Source organism: Brienomyrus brachyistius, chromosome 13 (assembly GCF_023856365.1).
Source record: "Brienomyrus brachyistius isolate T26 chromosome 13, BBRACH_0.4, whole genome shotgun sequence".
Lineage (NCBI taxonomy): Eukaryota > Metazoa > Chordata > Actinopteri > Osteoglossiformes > Mormyridae > Brienomyrus > Brienomyrus brachyistius.
Genome location: NC_064545.1, coordinates 17,916,907 through 17,940,767, shown reverse-complemented (window position 1 = coordinate 17,940,767; position 23,861 = coordinate 17,916,907). Strand labels below are relative to the sequence as shown.

Sequence of the window (23,861 nt, the reverse complement as noted above, 5' to 3'; positions counted from 1 at the left end):
CCAGGCCTCAATACAGCATCAGTGAGTGTTTAGGCTCATTCACTCAGTCAACCCAGAGTACATGACACCAGCTCTGGTTCTGAACTCTGTCTCTCCCTGCGTCGTCTTCAGTGCAGTGCAGTTTAATTGTCATCTTACCTGACACAAGTGTGCAGTGATGGCCTTCACGTAGGTCATGTCGCCTCATTTAACTAAAGTCACAAAGCAGTGATATTTACTGTATTAAACAGTGCATGACAGCGCAAAACATAATGCAACATGAAACCAAAGGCAGGGTGACAGTGTCGCATAAAATGCATTACATAGTGTAATAGTATATTAAAGTCAGTAACTAGCTTGAGGCGGATTGGCAGAAAGTCAAGTTTCGAAAGGTGTTCAGAGGTGTATGAAGTGTTAAGCATATTTTGCAGTCCTGTGTTCAGTACATCACCGTTGCATGTGGGACTCTAATAGCAGTGCTTGCCAACCTGGCCCTGGGAGACCCCCAGACATTCCCCATTTTTGCACCCTCCTGGGGTGCACAGAGTGGTGGCTTTGAGGCTAGGGATCTGTGCCAGTGACTGGAAGGTTGCTGGTTCAAATCTCATGAATGCCCAGAATGATTCTACTCCGTTGGGCCTTTGAGCGAGACTCTTAACCTGCTTTGTCCTGGGTATGATGTTAATCTACATCCAGCCTTTATAAGGAGGTCTTCCAACCTACAGGGGAAAAATTTGGGGGTTGGTAACAGGATTGACACACCAGCCACTAGGAAAAACCTCATGATGGTCCATCTGCTGCACTCAGGTTCTCATCCCTGAGGTGGTTTGTCATGTGGTGGGTGTGGCAATGAACTGTATTCAGTGCAAGCTCCTTACCTCTGGGTCCTTGGAGACCCCCAGTCAAGTCCACATTTTCCCTCCCTACTGGGAGGGAGCACAAACGCAGACTCTCTGGGGTTCCCTGAGAACCAGATTGGGAAACACTGTATTGTAGGTCAGATCCCTGGTGGTCTAGGAGTTGAAGCTGTTTTTATGTCTGCTGTTAACAAGCTGAATGTTTCCGTAGCGTTTTGCAGATGGCAGGGGAACGAGAAGTCCACGCCTTAGCTGGTGTTCTACTCAGGAGGCTGTGAGCGGTTCCTCTCACACCCCAAGCGCTAAATGTCCTGTAGGGGCGGGAGTGAGGAGCCAGTCATGAACTGGACAGTCAGAGGCTGTGCTGCCCTCATGCCAGCTATTGTGCATGTGCAGAAGTCAATGAAGTCGAAGCCTCCTTTAGCAGAGAAGAGGTATTTTTTGTCCATATGAGGTCCTCAATGATGCGAACCCATCATCAAGGGTGGCCACAAATCCTGCCCATCTGAGGCCAGTCGGTCAGAAAATCAAAGATCCAGAGGTATTTAATTCACATGTGTTCTGTTCTGTTATTGGATTCTGTCTATCCAGTCTACAAACAGCCTTCGTACAGTGTTCTGTTTCTCCGTGTGAGTCCAGGCCACGCAGGTAGTGATGGACAAGCATCCTTGGTAGAGTGCAAAGCAGTGAAGGCTCATTCGTGTGCCGGTTCATGACTGCTGCAATGGTGCAATATCTCTGCGACATATTGCATTGTTCTTTGGACCTGGGAAAATGCAGCAAACAGATGGAGATTGGAGTCTGGACAAGCGACTAGTTGATGAGGTCCACAAAGACGCCTGCCAGTTGGTCAGTGCCTGTGTGGAACATGCGGCTGGGGACTGGATCTGCTCCTGCAGCTTTGCTGGGGGTGTTTCAGGGTTTTCCTTACAGCACTTTGGTCTTTTAGGGCATCCAACTGACCGTGCAGCCTTGTTTTAATGTATTGCTTCATTCTGCCTCCATTACCCTGAGCAGGAATAGTCGCTAGGAGATGTGAAAATGCCGTTGATTTCTGATGGAGGGTATATACCGGCCCTGGTATGTTGGTGGGCCACGCAGTCAACCTGCTTCTTTGTGCTTCTGCTTTAGTTCTGCTGCAGCACTGGAAACGTGGACTGAAAAAAGCTATCATTCTTTTTCCTGAGAGGTTGGAAATTATCAGTGGCGGGTCAGAAGTGGATGAGAAGATTGGAGCGAAGCATCGTTCAGAGGTAAAATTATAGGGGAGGGGGAGAAATCGGGCTGAGAGAGAGGGGCACTGTGTAGCCAAGACGCCCAGCCATGATGGGTGCGGCATGTGAAAGTGCTTTGGGGACTGGCTCTGCTCAGTGGGCCGCCTGGTCACCCAGCCGCACCAGAGTGTTCTTGTTTCTTGGTGGCAGGTTCCCGCAGACACACGGAGTGACAGTGACACGGTAAGACTAATTTCCCAGACTGCATTTAGACTGACAACAAACATACACTTTAGAGAGTCTTAGTCACATTAATTATGTCTCATCAATGCGACCATAGCGGAACATGGCGGTAGAAGTCAAGGCAAACTTTAAAGCAAAGTCCTTTGAGGGGAACAGCGTGGAGCGGGACCGGGAGTTGCTTTCAGCGACTCTCATGGCTGCTCCCTCTCGCATTGAACCTCCAGGTTCCATTTGTGGAAAACCACACATTCTATTCATCTGCTGGTTCATTATTTTGGGGTTCTAATCTAGTCTCCCTCACTGATCCTAACTGGCTGCAGATGAGAGAAGTGCCCTCTAGGATGTCGGTGAGAGAGTGTGACAGGGCGAGCTAGGGCCAGGTAACCATGTGACTCCAGCCAGCCAACCATCTTCTAGCGTGGCCAGACGGGTGACCCGCGACTGGAGAGAACCCGCCAGGCCCGTGTGGCGATGTGCTGCGGCTTTAGCAGACGGAGGCTAAGGAAAAAAAGCGATTAGCAAGAAACACATGAATGCATCAATAGACAGACGGAGGCGCGCATGCACGCGCCCGCCCACACGTTCACAAGTACTTTGGCGAGCTCCTTGTGAAGAAGGCTGTCTGCAGCTTCACGTGGCGGTATGGCCGTCTCTTAACGGCCCGAGGGCTCCAGCCCCATAGCAACGGGCCGGAGTGAGGCCTGCAGCTGGGGTATTCATCACATGTGCTAATCATGCCCGTTAATTTATTCCTTACTGGAGACAACGAAATGCCACGTTCCGGTTGTTTCCGTGGCATCCCTTCCTCGACGCAGCAGCTGCATGAGTGGCTCCTGCGCTTTTAAATTGCCATTTAGACGAGGATGTTTACAGGCTGAAGGCATGAACTGCTTCAATTTGAAGTACATTAAAAAACGTATCACCTTGGGGTATGCAAACACCCCACACGAGCTTGGCAGACATCGGGTGGGCAAATGGGTTTCCTTCTGCTTCTCATTTTAGTCCACAGTATGTAATTTCAGATGTATTCAGCGGAACCAGTGAAAAGCAGGATCTGTAGATCATCAACCATCTACCTCTCATTTGTTTTTTGTTTTTCCTCCATCAGTCTGACGTTTCAGCCTCTCCTGTGCTGAATGTCCAGCCATGTTCCGGCTAGTAATGAGGACACCTACGCAGTCCATCAGGGTGCTAGTTTGCCACTGTGGACTGGATTTGGCCAGCTGGAGAATGTCATTACTGTGACCTCAAACCTTTGGCTTGGAAGTTGGGCAGAAAGTATTGACCTGAAGTCAGTCAGGAGGTGGTTATGACTCTGAGACACTCAGGGTTTAATCACTGATTCTTTAATCGCTTGTGTATCGGAACCTTTGTATCTCTGTGAGCGGTGTAAATGGTTGTAATCCCGCTGTATCCTAGTTCAGCCCCTAGAGGGAGCTCTTAACCACAATAGTCAAAGGGGAAGGCAGATTGGGGCTTCGATGAATGCTGTGCCTGTTCATAGGATGTTCCTAAAGAAGAGTGAAATGTTAAATTAGTAACTGATGTCCTATGACGTCCTGCACCGCAGGAAACAAACGGATGCGATGGGGATGCGGGAGAAGTCAGTTAAACCATGATTTTCACATCTGTGAGATGCCATAATATGCACACAAACCTAATAAACCCAGGAGAAGGATTTTAATCTGGACTGTGTCCCCCTCCCCCCTTTCAGAAGCTGCCATCCTGTTGCCAGCCAGTGGGGCGGCACCAGCAGCAACATGAAAAGCCCTCTGCCTGCGACAGCGTCCCTGAGCTGTCACGGGCCACGGACCTGCCCACTCTGCCTACCCTTGGTGCGTCATGCGCTGCCCGGAGGTCGAGCGCTACAGAGCCCATTCTAAAGTACACGTCTGAAGCTCGGCAGTTACCACGCAGAAAGAAATCCCACGCAGAGGGTCTGGACTGCCGCGGCGGAGCAGTGCCTCTCAGCGCTTTCATTTATCTCATTTGCATACTAAAACGTCTCCTCTCCTCTCATGAACACCCTCCATACTTTCCCCATCTTAATATTTATAGCCCCGCAGCTCTCAGCGGTGCCCTGCTTGCCGCTAAGACGCAGCCCTGACCCTTCCTGTCTTCCCGGGCATCCGCTTCTGTCAATAAACAGCTCGTTGAATAAACTTCTCGCACGTTCTGACCGAAACTGCAAAGCAGGTAGGCCTATACAATCATTTGAAGCATCATTACTGTCATCATCTGAGGAGCTGCCAGTGTCAAGCTGCACTTACGTTCATTCGGTAGAATCTATAAACCTAAAATAATGGGTATATGAATGCAGCTGCTCTAAAGAACTGCAATAATCAGATAAGAGTTTCTTCAGTATTTTCAGATTTGGGGATTTAAATGTCTAATTGTATCCATGATTTCCGTCCGGATTTTGGTGTCCTGAAATGGAAAAATCCTGGGCTGTGAGCTCGACTGCACATCTCACAGCTGCATGACTGCATGATCTGCGCAGATATCTGTGAGCGGTCTCCTGGTACGCCGTTAAACCCAGATGGGTGTTAGCACAGCTGCGCAGAGTCTGGCACAGGCCTCCTTCATAAAGGCAGTGCTGCTCTGCTCATTGTGTGCTGCTCTGCTCATTGTGTGCTGCTCCAACACAATTATTGTTACTGTTCTTTTCTCTGACTAAAGCTGGTTCCTGTCAGCTTTCCATTCAAATTATCCCTTCATTTTCAGGTGGGGGGTATCTTTAAAAAAAAAAAAAAATCCCCCTTTTTCATCCAACCACCCCCACTGAAACAGTTTAACCAGAAAGCGATTGCAGCATCTCTGTATAGCTGCCATCTTCTTTGTGATTTAAGATCCTTTAAAAGTGAAGGATGAGCGTCATGAGCCAATCCAGTCACCCGCTCTGCCCCCCAGTGGCCGCCGTGATGGACGTGGTGGCGGCTAATCTGGATGGAGCACAGAAGATCCACCTCCTGTAGCTGAGCGCCTCTGGGGGGCTCGCAAGGATCTCTCAAGTGTGTGGATGAAAGCGTCTCACTGATGCCTTGAATGTTATTCCTGGAATGAAAACGCTCCTCTTAGGAGGAGCCCTGAATGCTGCCATTGGGAGCCCAACTCCCCGTACCCGGCCGAGGACACCGCGCTCCGCCAGCGAGTGCCTCTCCTGCGCCTCCCCGCACCTCAGCTCCCAGCCCCCATGGCTGAGTCCTCCAGCTCTGTTAGGAGTTAAACTGGGGTGGATGTGTATTTAAGGTAAACCCCATTTGAGGTGATATTTCCTCCTCCCTCTTCTCCCCTGCTATTGCCCCCAGCAGCTCCGCAGTGAGCTCCGGGTGTAATTACTGCATCGCTGGCACTCATCCTGTTGCCTCGCTAAGGTTTAGATTTGAATAGATGATGCTGAAGCAGTGACACGCGTGGTGAAGCCTGCAGCCCCCCCCCCCCCCCCCCCCCCCCAAGGACATTGGGCTTTCAGCTACATCCTATATGTTCACTGGGGTGGTGAGAGGCTCCGTGGGCTCTCTGTGTCTGTGATTCAAAGATTGCCGATTCAAGCCTCAGCCTTGGCAGACCTATCTCAGGGTCCCCCCCTAACCCCCGCAATGGATAGCAAAATGGGATAGGCAAAGAGAAGAACTCCAACGTACCTGTACTCGTACTTGGATAAATGCAAAGGGTTTGGGAGGATTTGTGAAACAGCCTGATCTGAAAACCCTTTCATTCAGCTTAGAGATCAGCCATAACTGACTCTTGCCAGCAGCAACCTTCACCCAGGAAGTGCATTCTGCCCAGCCTACAGGCGAGAGCAGCAATTCATTTAAGCTCTTTCATTGCTTTTCATTTTATTTTATCACCAAAAGCGGAGTACTTGGTTTGTCCATTGATTTATGTAACATAATGATACACTGTGCATGACGCATTTCTACTCAGCCTTGTTCAGAATTGGAGATGAGCAGGTGGCCAGTGACAGGGCCACCGCAGTGACCATGGTGCCGCCTTAGCCGCTCCCCCAGTGACAGGACCACCGCAGTGACCATGGTGCCGCCTTAGCCGCTCCCCCAGTGACAGGACCACCGCAGTGACCATGGTGCCGCCTTAGCCGTCCCCCAGTGACAGGGCCACCGCAGTGACCATGGTGCCGCCTTAGCCGTCCCCCAGTGACAGGGCCACCGCAGTGACCATGGTGCCGCCTTAGCCGTCCCCCAGTGACAGGGCCACCGCAGTGACCATGGTGCCGCCTTAGCCGTCCCCCAGTGACAGGGCCACCGCAGTGACCATGGTGCCGCCTTAGCCGTCCCCCAGTGACAGGGCCACCGCAGTGACCATGGTGCCGCCTTAGCCGTCCCCCAGTGACAGGGCCACCGCAGTGACCATGGTGCCGCCTTAGCCGCTCCCCCAGTGACAGGGCCACGCAGTGACCATGGTGCCGCCTTAGCCGTCCCCCAGTGACAGGGCCACCGCAGTGACCATGGTGCCGCCTTAGCCGTCCCCCAGTGACAGGGCCACCGCAGTGACCATGGTGCCGCCTTAGCCGTCCCCCAGTGACAGGACCACCGCAGTGACCATGGTGCCGCCTTAGCCGTCCCCCAGTGACAGGGCCACCGCAGTGACCATGGTGCCGCCTTAGCCGCTCTCCCAGTGACAGGGCCACGCAGTGACCATGGTGCCGCCTTAGCCGTCCCCCAGTGACAGGGCCACGCAGTGACCATGGTGCCGCCTTAGCCGTCCCCCTGTGACAGGGCCACGCAGTGACCATGGTGCCGCCTTAGCCGTCCCCCTGTGACAGGGCCACGCAGTGACCATGGTGCCGCCTTAGCCGTCCCCCAGTGACAGGGCCACCGCAGTGACCATGGTGCCGCCTTAGCCGCTCCCCCAGTGACAGGGCCACGCAGTGACCATGGTGCCGCCTTAGCCGCTCCCCCAGTGACAGGGCCACGCAGTGACCATGGTGCCGCCTTAGCCGCTCCCCCAGTGACAGGGCCACGCAGTGACCATGGTGCCGCCTTAGCCATCCCCCAGTGACAGGGCCACGCAGTGACCATGGTGCCGCCTTAGCCGCTCCCCCAGTGACAGGGCCACCGCAGTGACCATGGTGCCGCCTTAGCCGCTCCCCCAGTGACAGGGCCACCGCAGTGACCATGGTGCCGCCTAAGCCGCTCCCCCAGTGACAGGGCCACCGCAGTGACCATGGTGCCGCCTAAGCCGCTCCCCCAGTGACAGGGCCACCGCAGTGACCATGGTGCCGCCTAAGCCGCTCCCCCAGTGACAGGGCCACCGCAGTGACCATGGTGCCACCTTAGCCGCTCCCCCAGTGACAGGGTTACTGGCATATGGCTGCATGTGGACCGACCTTCATGCACAACCACCCTGCACTCTCCTGAATGGAGTGATATCTACAGCTAATGGGCAGGAACAAGTGGTACGGCCCTGTGGAGACCAATGTGGGACACGTCAGCAATGGAGGGTGTGGCAAGGTCTAACCGGTGCCACTTAAGGTGCCCTTGTGAACATTCCCTTCCCCGACAGACATGTAGCCCTGATTTACCTGAGTGCCGTTGAACTCCGTGCCCCCACATCTACTCCATCCCCTCCAGTCCCAAATTGACCTGTCTTCCGTCATCAGCAGAGATGAAGACGACTTGTGCTGAGCGTGCCGTTCCTTGTTTGGCCGTAATTGAAACGGCATAGGGACACTAAATCGTTATCAGCCTGCTTGCTCTCTGTGCGTTACGCCCCAGTGTGCATTTTTTGCTAAGGAGTCATCCTCACACCTGTATGCAGAACACACGGGATAAATCAAACTGTGAGTCCACCAAGCCCCTGGAAGATAAGACTGGGGCTGCAGGGACGAGGACGAATCTCTCCAGACTCTGGTGGAGGGGTCTGTTGGAAAGCGTCTTGTGTTTGTGGTCGGTGAAATCGCCCTCAGCAAGGTGATGCCCTGAGGATCACAGCCTCAAGCTTTTGCTCGTATGTGGCTGGAAAACTACCCCCCTCCCCAGGGAATGCAGTTTGTCTATTAACTTGAAACAGACGGAACAAAGCTGTTATGACAAGATGCAGTGACTCTCAGCCCTGTCTATTGGGTCTGAGTCATAAAGTGACTCGGCCCTTTTGTACGTTACTTAGAGCACAGCAGGAAGCAGAAGAGAAGATGCTCTCTGCCACATATCTTGCGCCGAAAAGAACCGGCCAGTTATTCAACTCATTTTACTCGCTAGTAATGTTCTTCAGCAGGGTCAAGGTAGGGTTGTGTGTCCTCTCAGAGTTCCGAAAGCATGCAGGGCTGCAGTAAATATCTCACCTTGTCTTCGGCACCCCCTTCGGACGGCTTTGTTTTGAGTTAACCCTCCTCTTTGCGTGGACATGAAACAGGTGCCGGCAATGTGTGTCAGCGACGAGAATGGAATGCCGCTGTCCTTGCTTTGTCAGGTGACAATGTCCAGAAACTCCTTGTCCTGCCATAATGAGGACAAATCCACAGATGCGGCTGATTGTCAGAGTTGCTTACGCTCGCTCTCTGCCATTGGAATTGACACCCATTGTTAGCTTAGTAGTTTGGCACTATTAAATTATGTAATGTACTTTATAGCATTGTCGCATCTCTGGTCTGACTACACTTAGCGCCTTATTAACATGCTATTACGTGGTATTTTTATTGAGTCGAGTTTGGTGATAGCCAGCTTTTTTTGCTATACGTATGGCTGTATTACAGTGTTTGCGAGAAGGACCGTACATAGGGTACATGGGCATTGATGTCGGCAAAATGATCAAATTGTCTGTTGGCTTCGCTTGTTTATCAAATTTGTCTAATTTTATTCTGCTTTTTCTTAATTTTCTTTATTCAGTTGTTATATATTTTAAGGCTTCTGCAGGATGGCCCAAACGTCATTTCATTGTAGTTGTACGGTGACAACGAAGATATCTTGTATTTCGTATGTCACAGAATTGCAATTGCATAGATAAGAACCACAGTGGAAGGAGACCCTGGTTCATTCGCCATATCGCCGCCCCGGGAAGCGTGAAGCGACCGAGCGCAGGCCGTTCCTGTAAAAGTGCCACTGCTGCAGTGAAATCTAAAATTAATCCTGGATCTGATGAAGGTAAGCAGTGGGGAGCAAAGCAGTGGGAAGGAGGAAAGGAGGCTGGCTGCCTCTGACCTGCCTCAGAAGGCGAGGCTCATGAATGCTTGTATCTGAGGCTCCCTGCCCAGCGTGTTTCTCCCCCCCCCCCCCACCCCCAACATAGACGTGCATGTATTTCTAAGGCTTGGCATTTTAAGTCTGGAATGTGTTGTTCAATTTGCAGAAGAAACCGGGGAGGCAAAATTCAAAGGTGTTCCCAGCGAGCTCCTGGTGTCTGACGCTCAACGAGGTCGCATTTTCACTAAGAAATGGGGCTTTCATTTTAACAGGCTGATTTAAGCACAGAAACACAGCAGCACTGTGCAAATGGGAGACGATTAAAAGTCTAAACAAAAGTTGATTTGTGCTCTTTGGGAAACGGCTCCATACAGCCTGGACCAGCGCAGAAGTGCCTGTTGTTGGATCATGCCGACACAACTATAGATCCTTAATGCGCAGGTGACATGCGTCCTCTGTCTAATGTAGCACAGGGTGTCACTGCAGGATCTGAGTCAACTGTGGATTTAAGTCACGCAAGTCCTGCTGATCTGAGGCAACTGTGTTGAATAGTTTAATACTTCAATAGTTTAAGTAATACAGGATTTTAGACCATCTGCCAAACCTGCACAATTACCAATTATAAACAGTTAAGGCTCATCGCATGATTTGCATAAATTTTCAATAAATGGCTGATGACTTTTAGTTAGTTTTCAGTTTGAGTTGTTTTTTTAGGTAGTTTCACTTCGTTTTTAGTTGCTTTTTTACTTGGCTTTCAATGCTGGCACATAGGCGACTCGCATCCGCAGCTGACTCGGGTCCTGTGGTGACACAGGGAACTGGTGGTGTGGTTCTCGACTTCTCCGCGGTCGGACAATAATGAGCATCCCTGGAGTGATGTGCTGCGACGGCAGGCTGTCCGAAGGCAGACTGAGGAGGAGACAGGGTGAGAGAGAGAAGGGGGGTCTTTCAAGGAGCGGAGAGATGTGGGCAGTGGGAGAAAAATGGTAGGGTCTGAGTTTTAGTCCCGTATGTGTGTGAGCGTGTACTTCCACGAGACATGGCACGGAACCAGCTTTGGTGGCTGGTGTGATTAGTGCTGTGGCGCTGTTACCCTCCGCGTTCCTGGCGGGCGAAAATTTTCAGGTGGCCAACAAGCCCGACCATGTGACCCCCAGCCAATGAGGGAGCCGTCTCCTCGTCCTCTCCCGCCCGCACCCACGCTTGCCCTGCGGGCGTCGTCTTAATCAACAGCGTGCCCCCTCAGTGGGTGCTGCGCGCTTTCATTCACATGCCTCCGGGTGTTTGGACGGACTCCACCCCACTGAGTGAGCTGATTGCATCCGCCGTGCTTCCAGTCAAAAGCTCACAGAGGCAGGTGGAACGTGAAATGAGTCTGACCGTGATCACCATTCTCACCCATATTCACTGTTCACTGGTACATAGCGTACCCACCACTTTATTTTGGTTATGCTCACAAACAGTTAACTGTTTAGCTGAAATGACAGTCAGCCTCTGGACCCTAGGAGTACCTAACAAGGGTTTATATGTTTATGAGTATTAAGGTTTAGATCAATTAGCCTTTAGTGTTGTCTTTCTATATATTTCTTAATTAAGAAGAGGAATTCTCTGGGCTTTGGGGAGGCCCAGCACAATAAAGATTATTTCTGTCTCTGTATGCAGGCCAGTATGTCCTAGACTCAGTGCTTAGCATATGGGACACAAGATGCCAAGTAGCACATTTTAAAATGTGCTCCCCACCCTCCGAGAAAAAAAAGGACTGGAAAATTCGTGACATTCTGACATATTTGCGCTGATGGGCCATAGATGTCCGGTTATTTTCTGTCTGAGTCGCAAGCTGACGTTAATGCCTCTTTAAGCCTATGCCACACCGTACCGTTTGATTAAGCTAATAGAGGATGGCTGACAGACCCCCTTTTTTCTGTGACATATATTGCTGCTTCAGTAATAAACTCCATTAATTTGTAATCACTGTTTCACAGATAGTATTCTCGATATAGTCTGCAATCAAAGCAAAAGTCCGCCGGTCTATTCTCCTTTCCTGGCTGTCCTATCTTTTTAAACCGCAAATTAAGAAGTAAATTCGCGTGTTTTATAAAGACTTTTCTAAAACCTCGCACGTTGCGGTTGCAAGATCACCGAGTCGTTTTTAAAACTAAAAATGTACAAAGATGTGGCTTTGAAATATAACGAAGGGTTTGCAATTGTGTGACAGTGATTAACATGAAAACCGGGATAGTTATGATGTTACGTGGAATTTAGAATCGACTATAAAACAGAAATCGACTGCGCTCGCATTTGCAAATACGACACGTTACTGTAATAGGATACCGAAACCGGTCTTAGCAAATCGGACACTACTACCATGACAGAAGTTTAGCCGAGTACATCTGTCCATATGTCTGTTCTGACAAAACAGTATCTGCTTGTCTGTGTGAAATAAAAAATAACCGACGAATGAACGAAGCCCGTACATCGTTATCTGATGCTTTCGCATTGCATATAAATGCGTACATATCATATGCCTTGTTGCAATGTCTCAAACGTGACTCAGACGTGTCAGTCCGATCATACTTGCCGATGTACGAGGAAAAACGTATAATTAGTTGGGTGACTAAGCGAGAAAATGTTAAGATGAAAACATTCGAAACCCTCCGCAAAGGCTTACAGAAAGCGCGCGGGAGTCCGGCTCTCTCTGGCACGCTCTGCTCCTCACATAGGAGAAAAGGAGGTGCACCACACACTGTACATATAGGCTAATTACTGTAACTAACGTGCGGCCTTGATTAATTTTAGGTTGTGCATTTGTTCTTTTCTCCCCTGCCCTTTCATTAAGCGAGAGTTTTCAGAATAAAACAAGATATTTTCCGATAAAATAGGTTTTTCACCATAATGTACAAAATAGAGTATTCTGGCATGATTGGGTCGTCTGAAAAATACACTTTATGCGAAAAGGCTTAATGTGATAAATGCAACAACTAGTTTTTTATATAAATGTATAAAATGTATGGGTATCATCCTCAGTAGTATACTTAGGTGAAAACAGTATAGCACTTTGATTAGTCAGCAAAACGCACGCTATGTTATAGCGGTCCAGATAAATGAAGGCAGCTTAACTTCCCCGCAGTTGGTCTAAAGGTTTAATTACGTCATTCTCGGTAGAGACAAAGCCGCCCGCCTCCATCCAGAAGCAGAGTCGGATCAGACCGCGGACAGCTCCGTTTTCCGGGTGGATGTTAAAGGCGAGAGGAGGAAAACATCCGAAAATAACGCGCAGCGCATCAACAGTCCGGGACACAAACTGGATATAAAATATGTGTGTAAACTCTGCCACGTTCTGCGATTCACCAGCTATGCTCAGCTTTGGAATAGTGGGCTCGTTAACTTTGCTTTGGCGGTTTGTTAGTTTGCCACAGATAGGAGTTTATTAATTATAACATGGATGACTGCGAATTGGACCGTATTCGAGGTATGTTGATGGATATGAACATGATTACAAAACGCAAAGCATGATTACTTGCTTTTGATTTCTTAATAATTAAACATTTTGTACAAGTGCTTATTCGTGCAAAAACTCGCGCAGGTATTCATCTGCCGAATTCTCTTACGCCTGCCAAGAGCTTTAGTTTTTTCAGTTCTCCGAATGCTTTCTTCGCTTTTTATACATATTTAAATCGTTTGAAATTATTGTTCTATACATATATATTGAATTTGAAACCCGGCTGTAAAACTACGAATCTCTTGTCACTCATTTAGGAACAGGAAAATAAGATGTTGTTTTTGTGGTTGGCCCTATTCGTGAAAATGAGACTATAATATTATAATAATGCGTGTATGAAGCAAATGTGCAGATAGCAACTTTTCACTAATATTTCCTGCAGGGTAACAGCTGTCTGATAGGATAAGTCGTCTGAGAGATCAGGTTAGCTATGGACCCCATGCCGGAGTATTCCCATTTCCTGGGAAGGATCCTGGAGGAGCTGGATGCTAAGCACAATGCCATGTCCTACCAGGACCTCTGCAAGTCGCTGTGTGCCAGATTTGACCTGGTCCATCTAGTGAAGCTGCGGAGTCTCCTTTTTTACACTGCCTGCATGGACCCCTGCTTTCCTGCCACCTTGTTCCGGGACAAGATGCGAAACACCTCAGAGGACCAGCAGTCCAGGAAGCTGATGGCAGCAGCCGACATCGTCACCATGTTCAACTTGATCCAGATGAACAGTGGTACTGCAAAAGACAGGCTGCCCATAGCCCAACGCCCCAAGTTTCAAAAGAACCAGTCGTTTGAGTCGTGTCGGTCAGATTCTGACATGTATAAGCAGTCTGACTATAGCAGGGCCTACGACGTGTCGTACAAGCCGACTTCGCGGGTTTCGCCGTGTTCGAAATCGGATTTTGGTGACTGCCAGCCGTTCGTGCCAGCCTCCAACCCGTCCCGTCTCCTGGGGGTCAGCAGGGATTTTAAATGCAGAGCAGCCTCACTGGAGAAGCTTCAGCATCTCCCACAGTACCCACACAGCAGCTCGCCGTCCTGCGACATGCAGAGCACCTACTTTCCAATGGAGATAGACAGCGAATCCACCACCGATCAAGAGTCTTTGCAGCTAAAGTCCGGGCTAAAAAACAGGTTTCCCTCAACAGCCGGACCATTTTCTGTGCACTCCTGTGTGGAGAAGAGAAATATCTTTAAGGAGGACTTCCACAATTTCGTGGCCTTCTCTCCCCAAGTGATCACCACGGAATCCAAGTCCAGGGATGACTTGAGCGGGGTGTTCCAGCGTAAGGACTCACAGAAACATGCCTTCTTCAATCACAGCTTTGAGCTGCCTTATAATAACCCTTATTTTGATTCAGCAAGTCCCCCTTTCCAAGAAAAGAAACGGTCGAAGCACGAAAGTCTGGATGACCTACAGGCTTCCACCTATTTTGGGCCAACGACCATCACAGAGAGTGTAAGCACCAGGAGGACACTGGGGCGACACAGCAGGCCATCCCCCTGGCCTGTGAAGAGCCTGAGCCTGAATACAGATGAGGGACCAGATTTTGAAGACACTTTTCTAAATTCCAAGCGGTCTAAAGAATGCCATCTCCATGACATGGGCAGTGTGGAGAGTGAGCAGAACTACCGAGAAGTCAAAGAGGATTTGGAAGGTTCCCCATCGGGATTTAGTGTAAAGTCTAATGAATCGAAGTCACAGGACATGGGACCTGTGGGTAATGGAGTGATTGTAGACCACAGAGAAGGTGTGAAGAGATTTAAAGACAAAAGCATCAACTGTCCCTCTATCCAGGTAGGTGGCGTAGACATTCCCCTGAGCGTGAGCACACAGACTGATCAATCTGAAAAGAGGAAGGTTAAAGACCTCCCTGCCTTCAGCAAATATGGGGAAAGACATTCATATAAGCTCTCTGAAGAGGACTCTGAGATTGTCAGTGATGACATCAGTGACATCTTCCGCTTTCTGGATGACATGAGCATGTCTGACTCTCTGGGAATCCTTCAAGCATCACAGTACAATAGCATCGGATCCCTCACTTGTGCCCAGAAGTCAGATGAAGACAGTTCTCCAGAGACTAATGCTGCAAAGCTCAGCAAAGCAGGTCTCAAGCTTGACCGTCTCTTCCAGTCACTGGAGAACACCGATGGAGAGTTGAAGGCCAGCGTTTGTAAGCTGGTCCTCCGGATTGGAGAGATCGAGAAGAAGCTGGAGTCCCTGTCCGGGGTACGTGGGGAGATCTCTCAGGTTCTGTCCAAACTGAACAAGCTGGATGAAAAGATACAGGAGCCAGAGGTCAGTGTCAGGCCAAGTGAGTCAAACACAGCCAATGAGACTCACCCAGAGAGCAGCTCTTCTCCTGGCATTCCTCGGTGCCAGCCCCCTGGAAACACCAGTGGAATTGGTGGTCCAGACTGGTGCTGCTCGGACGCCAGTGGCAGCAATACTGACAGTCTGCGAGTCAAAGCCCTAAAAAAGACTGTTTGCACCAGGAGGTCATCGAGATCCTTGGCTGAAGAAAATGGAGCCATCGAGACGAAGATCTGTAGCATGTCCAACTCCCCTAGGAATTGGAGGTCCTCTTGTGCCAGTCACGTTGGAGAAGATGGAAAGGAGAAGGATCGTGGTAGCAAGGACCGCCACCGAAAATCCAAAGAGGTAACTGACCGGGTTAAATTTGCTAAAATAATCTGTTTGTTATGTTAGTAGGGACACAGAGTAAGTGTAAGTTGTGCAGTATAGTTCCTTTGCATCAGTGGTTCTCAACCCTTTTTGCACCGCAACCCAATTTTTGCCATGCTGGCTTAGACGCGACAATTTAAACCTATACTTGATATAAACGCTACAGTATGATCAAGCGCCTAGTGCACTCTGCAGTTTACGCCAATCAATGTCTATCGCACAAATCTGATTGGATGTGCCAGGGAGCAAGCATCTGTGGTTTGGCTTCTTGGATTGATTAAATGTTTACTAGTGTTGCGCTAATCTTTTGCAGACCCAAAACCTGTTTATATGAGTTAATTCTAGGATAGGGGCTAGGGAATCTGATCGTGGATCAGCATAGGAGCTTGCTGGGTTTAAAATGCTTACATTTACAACTCTGCCTCGCGACCCTTTCAGAACTTGCTGGCCATGGGTTAAGAACCGCTGCATTAAAGTATTGTAAAGAGTTTGACCTTTATTTATTAGTTCACATCTACTTCTATGTAAACATGATAAGGTGTAAACTATGATTAGGTGTGAACTTCACGTGAAGAGTAGCCCTGTGTCCGCACAGTAAGTCCAAATGCGCAGGTAAGAGCCAAAGCTATTTTTGGGTTTGCGCTGTTTGGTACCACACCCAGAATGTGAAGAGCCATGATCCAGCTGGGATGATTCATCATGTTCCCTGATCCTCCTCTACGCATGGATAAATCCACTTCCACAGCTGTGCAGGGAAGCGACTGGCATGGCAACAGGATTTCACACTATTTCTGGAATTGCAGATGTCAGTGGCGGAAAGCGTTCCAAGCCCCGTGCTCCGGCTTACTGAGTAACGAGGCATTTTTTCAGAAGGCCACACAGAGATTAATATCCTTGAATTAGATGTACAAATAAGGGGAGGGGATGTGGGTGAATGAACTTCGCTGGAAAGCATAAGTTATGTAAGACTGATTAATTACATGTCAAGTTTGTCACAAAATGAAATTGTTGACTTTTGCAAAAGGTACAGAAAGGATATAACAGAGGATGGTCTTCCTAGCCTGCTAATTTTGCCCTTTAGGTTGCCATCTCCTGGGGTACTGACACACTTCCCTGACATTAAACGTGTTGAAATGTCATTTACCCTCAGCAGGGGTTACCCTGATGAGTCCTCTCCACTGACCTCTCCCGGAGCTGCCAGATGGAGCTGGTATAGGCTAAGCATCTGCAGGACGACCTTTAGCTCCATAGGTGTCTCCATGGACGCCTGAGGCCGCAGTAATTCATTTAATTCATTATTTATTTGCTCAGCAAACACGTTTATCCAAAGAAGCCAGTGTAGTGTAGTTAACCTTTTCACAGTGTTGGATATTTTGCAGTCAATTGAAACGAAAAGGTGAAGTTTTCATTGAGTCTGTCATTGGCTCGTGTTGCGAGGAATCAGAGAGGGAACTCTTTTTGGGAACGAGGCATGGGGTCAGGGCTCCTGGTGCCAAGGGAGATCTGCTGTGGGCCTTCCATGAAAGCAGCCGAGGAGCACACGGTTCCTTTACATGCAGAGGTGGATATTTCAGGTCCAGAAAGTTAAAACTCCAAACCAAGATTTTGTTTCAATCAACCATTTGAGTACTCTGTGCGACTCTTTATGTACAACTGGTTGGTTGAAACAAAGTCTTGGTCTGGATTCTCTATGGACCTGAAATGTTTCATGGATGGGAATGACACCTCTCATAACAGAAATTGGACAATAGCAGAAGATCATCTCCCTGCAACGCAACCCCAGGACCCGCTTAAATGGGTGGAGACCTCAGCTCTCTCAATGCTCAACCCAAAGTTATGCGCTTGTGCAGGATCCAATGCTATTCATGCAAGAATAAACAGCAATCTGGGAAGGGAAGAAGACTGACATGTCTCAGGGTCATAATAAAAGTCTCATCTCAGAGATGTTACCTGGTACCTTGGGTGTAGCTTGGGGGGGGGGGGGCGTATCCCTTATTCTAATTGGCCAGGTAACATCTCTCATCTCTTATAGCAAATTTATTATTATGGTAGACTTGTGGTATGGAGGACATGTCTCAGGCGACCTATTAAACCCCCAGCACCTCTGCATGTCCTCGTATTCGACTCAGTATGGTCCTTTTGACACCTACATCCCAGAGAACAAGAGAGACAGTCTTTTGTTCTAACATTGGTATTCTAGGGCCCCTTGATAGTGTCAATGTTGACAGTGTTTGTTTTAGGCAAAGCATTTTTCCCAGGTGCCTGTTTCAGGAAATAGTATTCGTTGCTTAGTCGGATAACTTGACAGATTTAATGTAATCTGGGGGTGTTCCACGAAGCAGGTGTTTCTGAGTTAGCTGGGTTAACTTAAGCTAAAAAATCACGATTGTCCAATAAGGGTTTAGGTAAGGAGCTAAATATATAAGTAAATAAATTTCCAGCTAACTGGGAAATCCAGTTTGGTGAAACACCCCCCCTGGGCTAAATGTAAGCGAACGAAGGTAAAGTTCATTTAGCCCAGACTACCTCAAATCCAACAAGCTGTCTGACTAAGCACGAAATTCTGCTCCGTGAAACAGACCTAGCCACAACAAATCATAGCATAGCCTAGATGTTTATCAAAAACTCTGGGCAAAGGCCCCCTGAGGTGTCTCAGTTAAACAGAAAATTAAAAAAGAAAACAGAGAATAATTTATCCATTTGACACACTCTGAATTGTTGTATGCTGGGATATATGTTTGTGTGTCTAACTGAGGGACATTTTGGAAACCAGGGCTGAAATTAAGTGTTTAATTGAAATTAAGTGCATTAGAAATGATCATGCAGCTGAGTGGACGAGACCGACGAATGGGATGTGACTACAGGCAGGTTTTAATTTTTGTGTTTTGTGGCTCAGAGAGGAATTACGAAGCCACTTTGTAACTACAGATTAGTGACGTTTTCCTGGGTTTAGCGGGAGGAAATAGTTGTGGAATGTGGGATCCCTGTGAACAGGAATGTTGGTCATGAAAAATTGTTTGATTAGACTTTATGGCACAATAAATGGAGAGCCAGCTATTGCTTGGCTATTTAGCATGCCCTTTGACCTCTGACCTTCGCCCACAGGCGGAGCGGCAGTGCGAAGCCCACCGGCCGTCCAAGCAGGCGAAGGAGCCATACCTGGTGGAGCAGGTGTTCACTCCTCACCGCTTCCCGCCAGCGGCCAAGTTTCCCCTGAGGAACAGCCCCGTTTATGCGGGCATGCGGCTCGTCGACCGGCCGGAGGGCAAGAGGACGCAGCCGCCTCCCTGGCCGCTGGAGGAGTACAAGCAGAGTTCTGTGGAAAAGGCCAAGCTCAGCACGTTGGAACTGCAGGCAAGTGCGGCCCGGACCCCGTGCTCCATCTGCCCCGGCTGCCGGTCCGTCACGACAATCTGCTGGGCTGTGTGATGTCCTAAGGGACCGAACTGACTCTGTAGTGCAGTTCAGTACATCTCAGTTACACACATGATGAGGCACTTGAGCACTAACAGACCCTCTTCCATAGACCAAGGTCATTTATTTTATCGATCAAGGTCAAGTAAAAAGACAACTGCAGTTTTCATTGAAGAAAAAGATCTACTTTATAGCCTTGGTAACTGGCTCTGCAGGCACACTCACAGAAACGTATCTGGGTATATAGAAGTTCCCTGAAATCTCTTTCATTGTCTTTGCTGTAATAATGAAGTTCTGTGAGCCTCTGTGAAGTGACCCAGAATGCATCTGTAGCTCTGTTTTCAAAGCTGCTTGCCTCTGTTACTCTGTGTCCTACATGCTCTTGGTTCAGTAGATGTGCAGCATTCGGACTTGCAGTATAACATTCCTACCCTTTTCCGAATGACACGCAGAGTTTGCTCAGACCATTTGTTTGCTCTCTCAGCTCACATCCGGAGCCTGGTTGTGCCGAATCGCAGTCTGTCAGGCTCAAGCTTGGAAGGGTAGCGGTTAAATTTCCACCCTCCTTAAAGTCTTTCCCGATGCAATCGCGACGCCTTTGCTGCTGGCTCAGCACACACAGCCGGGGGTGCTAGACTGCAAATCGAATGTGACAAGATCAAGGGCTGGAAGATTATCGCATCGAGGCGTTCGGCTCTGGCGTTATGATAACAACACGACTCCAAGCCATCCAGGGTTCCCAGATGACTCCATTGCGCCAGTGATTTTTTTTTGGCCTTGTTATGCACCTGAATAGACCTTTGTTTATATGAATGCTAGTGTTTGAGCTGTACTGTGAGAGACTCGCTGCTGAGGAGAGATCAGCATCTGCCTGGGTATTAACACCTGGTCGCCTTTGCATTTATGGCTCAGTTGTGTTGGGCCCCACGGAAACAGGCATGAGAGAGTCTGCAGGTCACAGCAGAAAAGTAATTGTAGGATAGTACAGCACCATACGCAGCCCAAACTGACAAGCTGTACTGCTCCATGAAATCGGCGGCACGAAGGCGACTTTTGGGTCGCACTGTAAATCTTCAGCAGCTTCACATCTTCGTGAAGGTCACGAGCGACAACGACAAAAAACAAAGATGGTGTTTCAGGCTAAACGACGATCGTGGTCCCCGGTTTGTTTTATTAACAGCTGCAGCTGGTTAAATTAACCGTTTTTTTAAACCTGACTAGTGAGTAAGCTGTGTAGCAGACTGCAGCACTGTAATGCCTCCCTGCCCTGGCTATGCTGGCATCGTGCATTAATCTACACGCATTTCCACTGGCATCCAGTTCAGATTGCTTCATTGGAACACATTACATCTCGGCATATTGCTAATGGTTTCAAAGTTGATGGTTCAATAACTGCAAACATCATTTGGCAGCAGCTGCCAAGGAAAGAATCCAGCAGAAAAAGAATGAATGTCTCCATTATAAAAATAGCCCCCCCCCCTTCTATGTCACCCTCCCTTGTCACATTTTTAGAAAAAAAAAAAAACTGACAGATGTTTTGGCAGGTCAGATGTTTTTAGACTCAGCCTTTCTCAGGACAGCGGTTTTGCAGGCATTGGACCTGCATGGCTTCAACAGTAGAGGGCGCCGTCTCCCAGATGTCTCACCTAACCACGCCCACCCTCTGTCCTGTCTCTTGCAGACACAGGAGTCCTTGAATCCCAACCACCTGGAGTACTGGATGGAGGACATTTACTCACCGGGCTACGATTCGCTGCTGAAGCGCAAGGAGGCGGAGTTCCGGAGAGCCAAGGCCTGCAAGATAGGCGTGCTGATTGCAGCGGCTGCCTGCACTGTGATCCTGGTCATCGTGGTGCCCATGTGCACCATGAAGTCATGAGTCGCTCCACCTGCCCCCCCCAATGTGTAATCCCTCATCATTCGCTGGCAATGCCCAGAGTAATGTGCATGTGTACTCATTGTGAAGCTGGGAAAGGAGTGTAACGTTTTATCTACCAATGTGTTTATTTGCACTGATGCTCAGGAGCTTCCAAGGTATTCGATAGCTGTACTGTTACCGCATTCCAAGGCTCCTCAGAGGATCTGGCGCAAATTTGTCATTCTGCTAAGGATTGTCGGAGTGCGTCGTATTGTGTGAAAACCGTGCTAGGTTTGTTTTCTAAGCATTCTGTGATCTTCTTGAGATACTCGACTGATCATTTGTACTTCTGTATTTTACTGAGAACCTTTTTTAACGGACTGAAGGAGCGCGATCAGGCGTGATCCGGCTTTTGCTTTTCTGTTGGGCTTGTCATGACGTCTTGATGAGGCTTGTGCTCTGTGTTTTCCTAATAGGCACGGCTGAGGTCATGGCGAACAGCACGAAGGCTGAAACCACATAGATGCCCTCACAGGCCTTGGCAATAGTGAATGTATGTAGTGTAGGAGCCCTGTTCGGTGGGCAGTGGGCGACAGAGAGCTCCGCTCCGCTCCGCTCCGCTCCTTGTTTTAGCTTCCTTGAAAATCTCCAACTGTTACGGGTTCATTACTCAGCCGCATCGCACACTCTACGATAACAACAGAAAAAGGACACCATCCATCCTTCTCATCGGGCAACGTCCTGACCAGAATGTCTGTGAGCTGAATCAGAGCGCCCCCTATTGGACGAGGCTGGAGGCCACACTGGGCAACCTGGACAAAATGGCTCCCTTATCCATGCCCCCTATCAGATTCGGGGTAGCTCCAGCCCCCCCCGCAACGCGACATATCTCCGCTGGCTCAGGAGTGCCTGCCCTTACACTGCCGGAGCTGTCCCAGACACACTGTTGCTCGTTTGCTGAGCTAAAATGGCTGATCTTGGACGTCAGTGTTTTTTCATAGCGATTCTCCAGCTGACTGACAGGAAAAGGGCGGCTTAACGTAAAAACACTGGAACCGAATGGGTGGAAGAGAATTTAGCATGTCAATCTGTCAATAGAAACAATGTACAAACCACGAACCTGAGTCTATGTCACACATTGCAAGGTATAACTCGACCCAGTGCCCTTACTATGATGATTAATATACAATAATTATATGTGCGTTAAATATATTAGGTGACATACAGTTTGAAGATGCGAATCTTCAGCCTTTGGTGGATGCTTTGGGGGTCCGTTTGAAGTGACAGTAGGAGAACCTTTAAAGTTGTTCTCCAAAAATGAGCAGGGACCTGATGGCTCCAGCTCCTTTGCCACCAGTACGGGTCCTGGAGCTGTGACTTAACGTAGCATTCTCAGCTTGTTACCTAAACTGCTGTAAGTGGAACAGTACAATAAAAGTTCTGACTGTTGTTGCTGAGCACATTTTCTGCTACCTGGCCTCATAAACCTGCCAGCGCTCAGCTCTTCCTGATGAGTGGCACTTTCAGCACAGGTTCAGCTGGATTCTTAAGGACGCTCATTTGAATATCACTCCCCCAGGACCCCGTTTGCTGTTTTTGGATTTTCGGTACTTTCTGATAGTAATCAAATTATGTATTTCGTTTGTCAGCTTTTGGATGGTTTTTGCTGAGTCAAAATAAAAGTTTTAAAAGCATTATGAAAACCTGTACTTGCAATCAAAGATGGAAGTATGAATTTGACATCAGACGGTATTAGCCAATCCCGCGCTGTCCTCTACTTCCTCTAGATTTCTGCTTCTGCTTAGAGACTTAAAGGGATGGTGTGCTGACAATGTCTGGGCTGTGATAGTAATGTGTCGCTTTCAACTGGTTCTGCATGCAGAAGTGGTTACGGCCAAGCAGTAGATGCACCTCCCCTTTTATTATACTACAAAAGGAAAATGATCATGACATCGCTTTATTTAAAATTCAGAAGGTCAACTTGGATGATGCTGCTTTGCGTGAAAACAGAGATCCTCGTGAAAGGTGAGGCCTCTCTGCAGGACGGGGTTAGGATGCTGACTCAGGTCCTCTGAAAGCCCTGTCCAGGGAGGCGGGTCGGACCTGCTTCTGGAACATGCCCCCCACTACCCCTATGGGCCAACCCCCCCCCCCCCCCCACTAAAGAGCAGGATCAGCCCCACCGTGGAGGACAGGAAGCTGTAAGAGGTGAGGTACAATGACCTATTTTGTGACATTAGGCCTCTTTCCCCAAAGCTCTCCTACTGGCTGTTGCTGCTGGGATGGCAGAACTCCTTTTGAATCAAAGGCGACAGAGAACTGGAAGGGAACCACCTTTGCTAAATAGCTATTGGGATAAATCACACTAAACCTGCCCTTATGAAAAGGGGGTTGATAATCGAATGTATTAGATGGCATACAAATCCTAGTGGACAGGAAATTATTGGACTAAGTCTGTTAAAAATACAAACCTTCAGGGTTCCTGTCATTAAGGGAAGATGCAGCAAATTCCACTGTCCAGAAGGCATCATATGAGGGGCTTCAGTAATGACAGCAATCTCATCATATCTTGCGAATTGCATTAATCCTCTCCTTATGTCATCTATTCAAATATACACGCACAATCCTGTTTAGTTTTGTTTACAGCTAGCGAGTGAAGATTACATTTCAGGTAATGAGATATCAGATTAAGTCTGTAACCGAAGTAACTGTAGGTGAAACTCTTCTGATCTTTTTCGCATTTACCCTCATGGCGGGTTTCAAAACAGGCCTTTTCCTAATGGCAAGACCTGGCAAAATGTAACAGCACCTTAGGAATGTGCTGAGTCAGACCCACTGTAATTCGGATTAAGGCCTGGAGTCATTTCATGTGTGTTTAATACTGGAAATTGAACTGAAGCTCTCCTGAGAGAAACTGGAACCTGATGTTCTTTTTTAAAAAAAAAACACATCTGAAGTTCTCCAGAAAGAAAGTGGAA

General features: G+C 48.6%; 1 protein-coding gene across 7 annotated transcripts in view; it reads left to right on the top strand.

Moving 5' to 3' along the window:
* The window catches only part of LOC125706431 (major intrinsically disordered Notch2-binding receptor 1-like), a 57,406-nt gene extending 34,858 nt beyond the window's left edge, over window positions 1-22,548 (top strand). For 3 of the 7 annotated variants that reach the window (XM_048973129.1, XM_048973127.1, XM_048973128.1), the window contains 8 exons: window positions 1,968-2,089; window positions 4,008-4,230; window positions 4,352-4,489; window positions 9,237-9,393; window positions 9,599-9,873; window positions 13,314-15,587; window positions 18,717-18,965; window positions 20,707-22,548. In XM_048973129.1, coding sequence (XP_048829086.1) covers window positions 13,362-15,587; window positions 18,717-18,965; window positions 20,707-20,904 — 2,673 coding nt within the window. In that variant the 5' untranslated portion in view covers window positions 1,968-2,089; window positions 4,008-4,230; window positions 4,352-4,489; ... (1 more) ...; window positions 9,599-9,873; window positions 13,314-13,361 and the 3' untranslated portion in view covers window positions 20,905-22,548. The other 4 variants (XR_007381994.1, XM_048973130.1, XM_048973131.1 and 1 more) reach the window with 4 other exon arrangements.
* The last annotated feature ends 1,313 nt before the right edge of the window (window positions 22,549-23,861 follow it).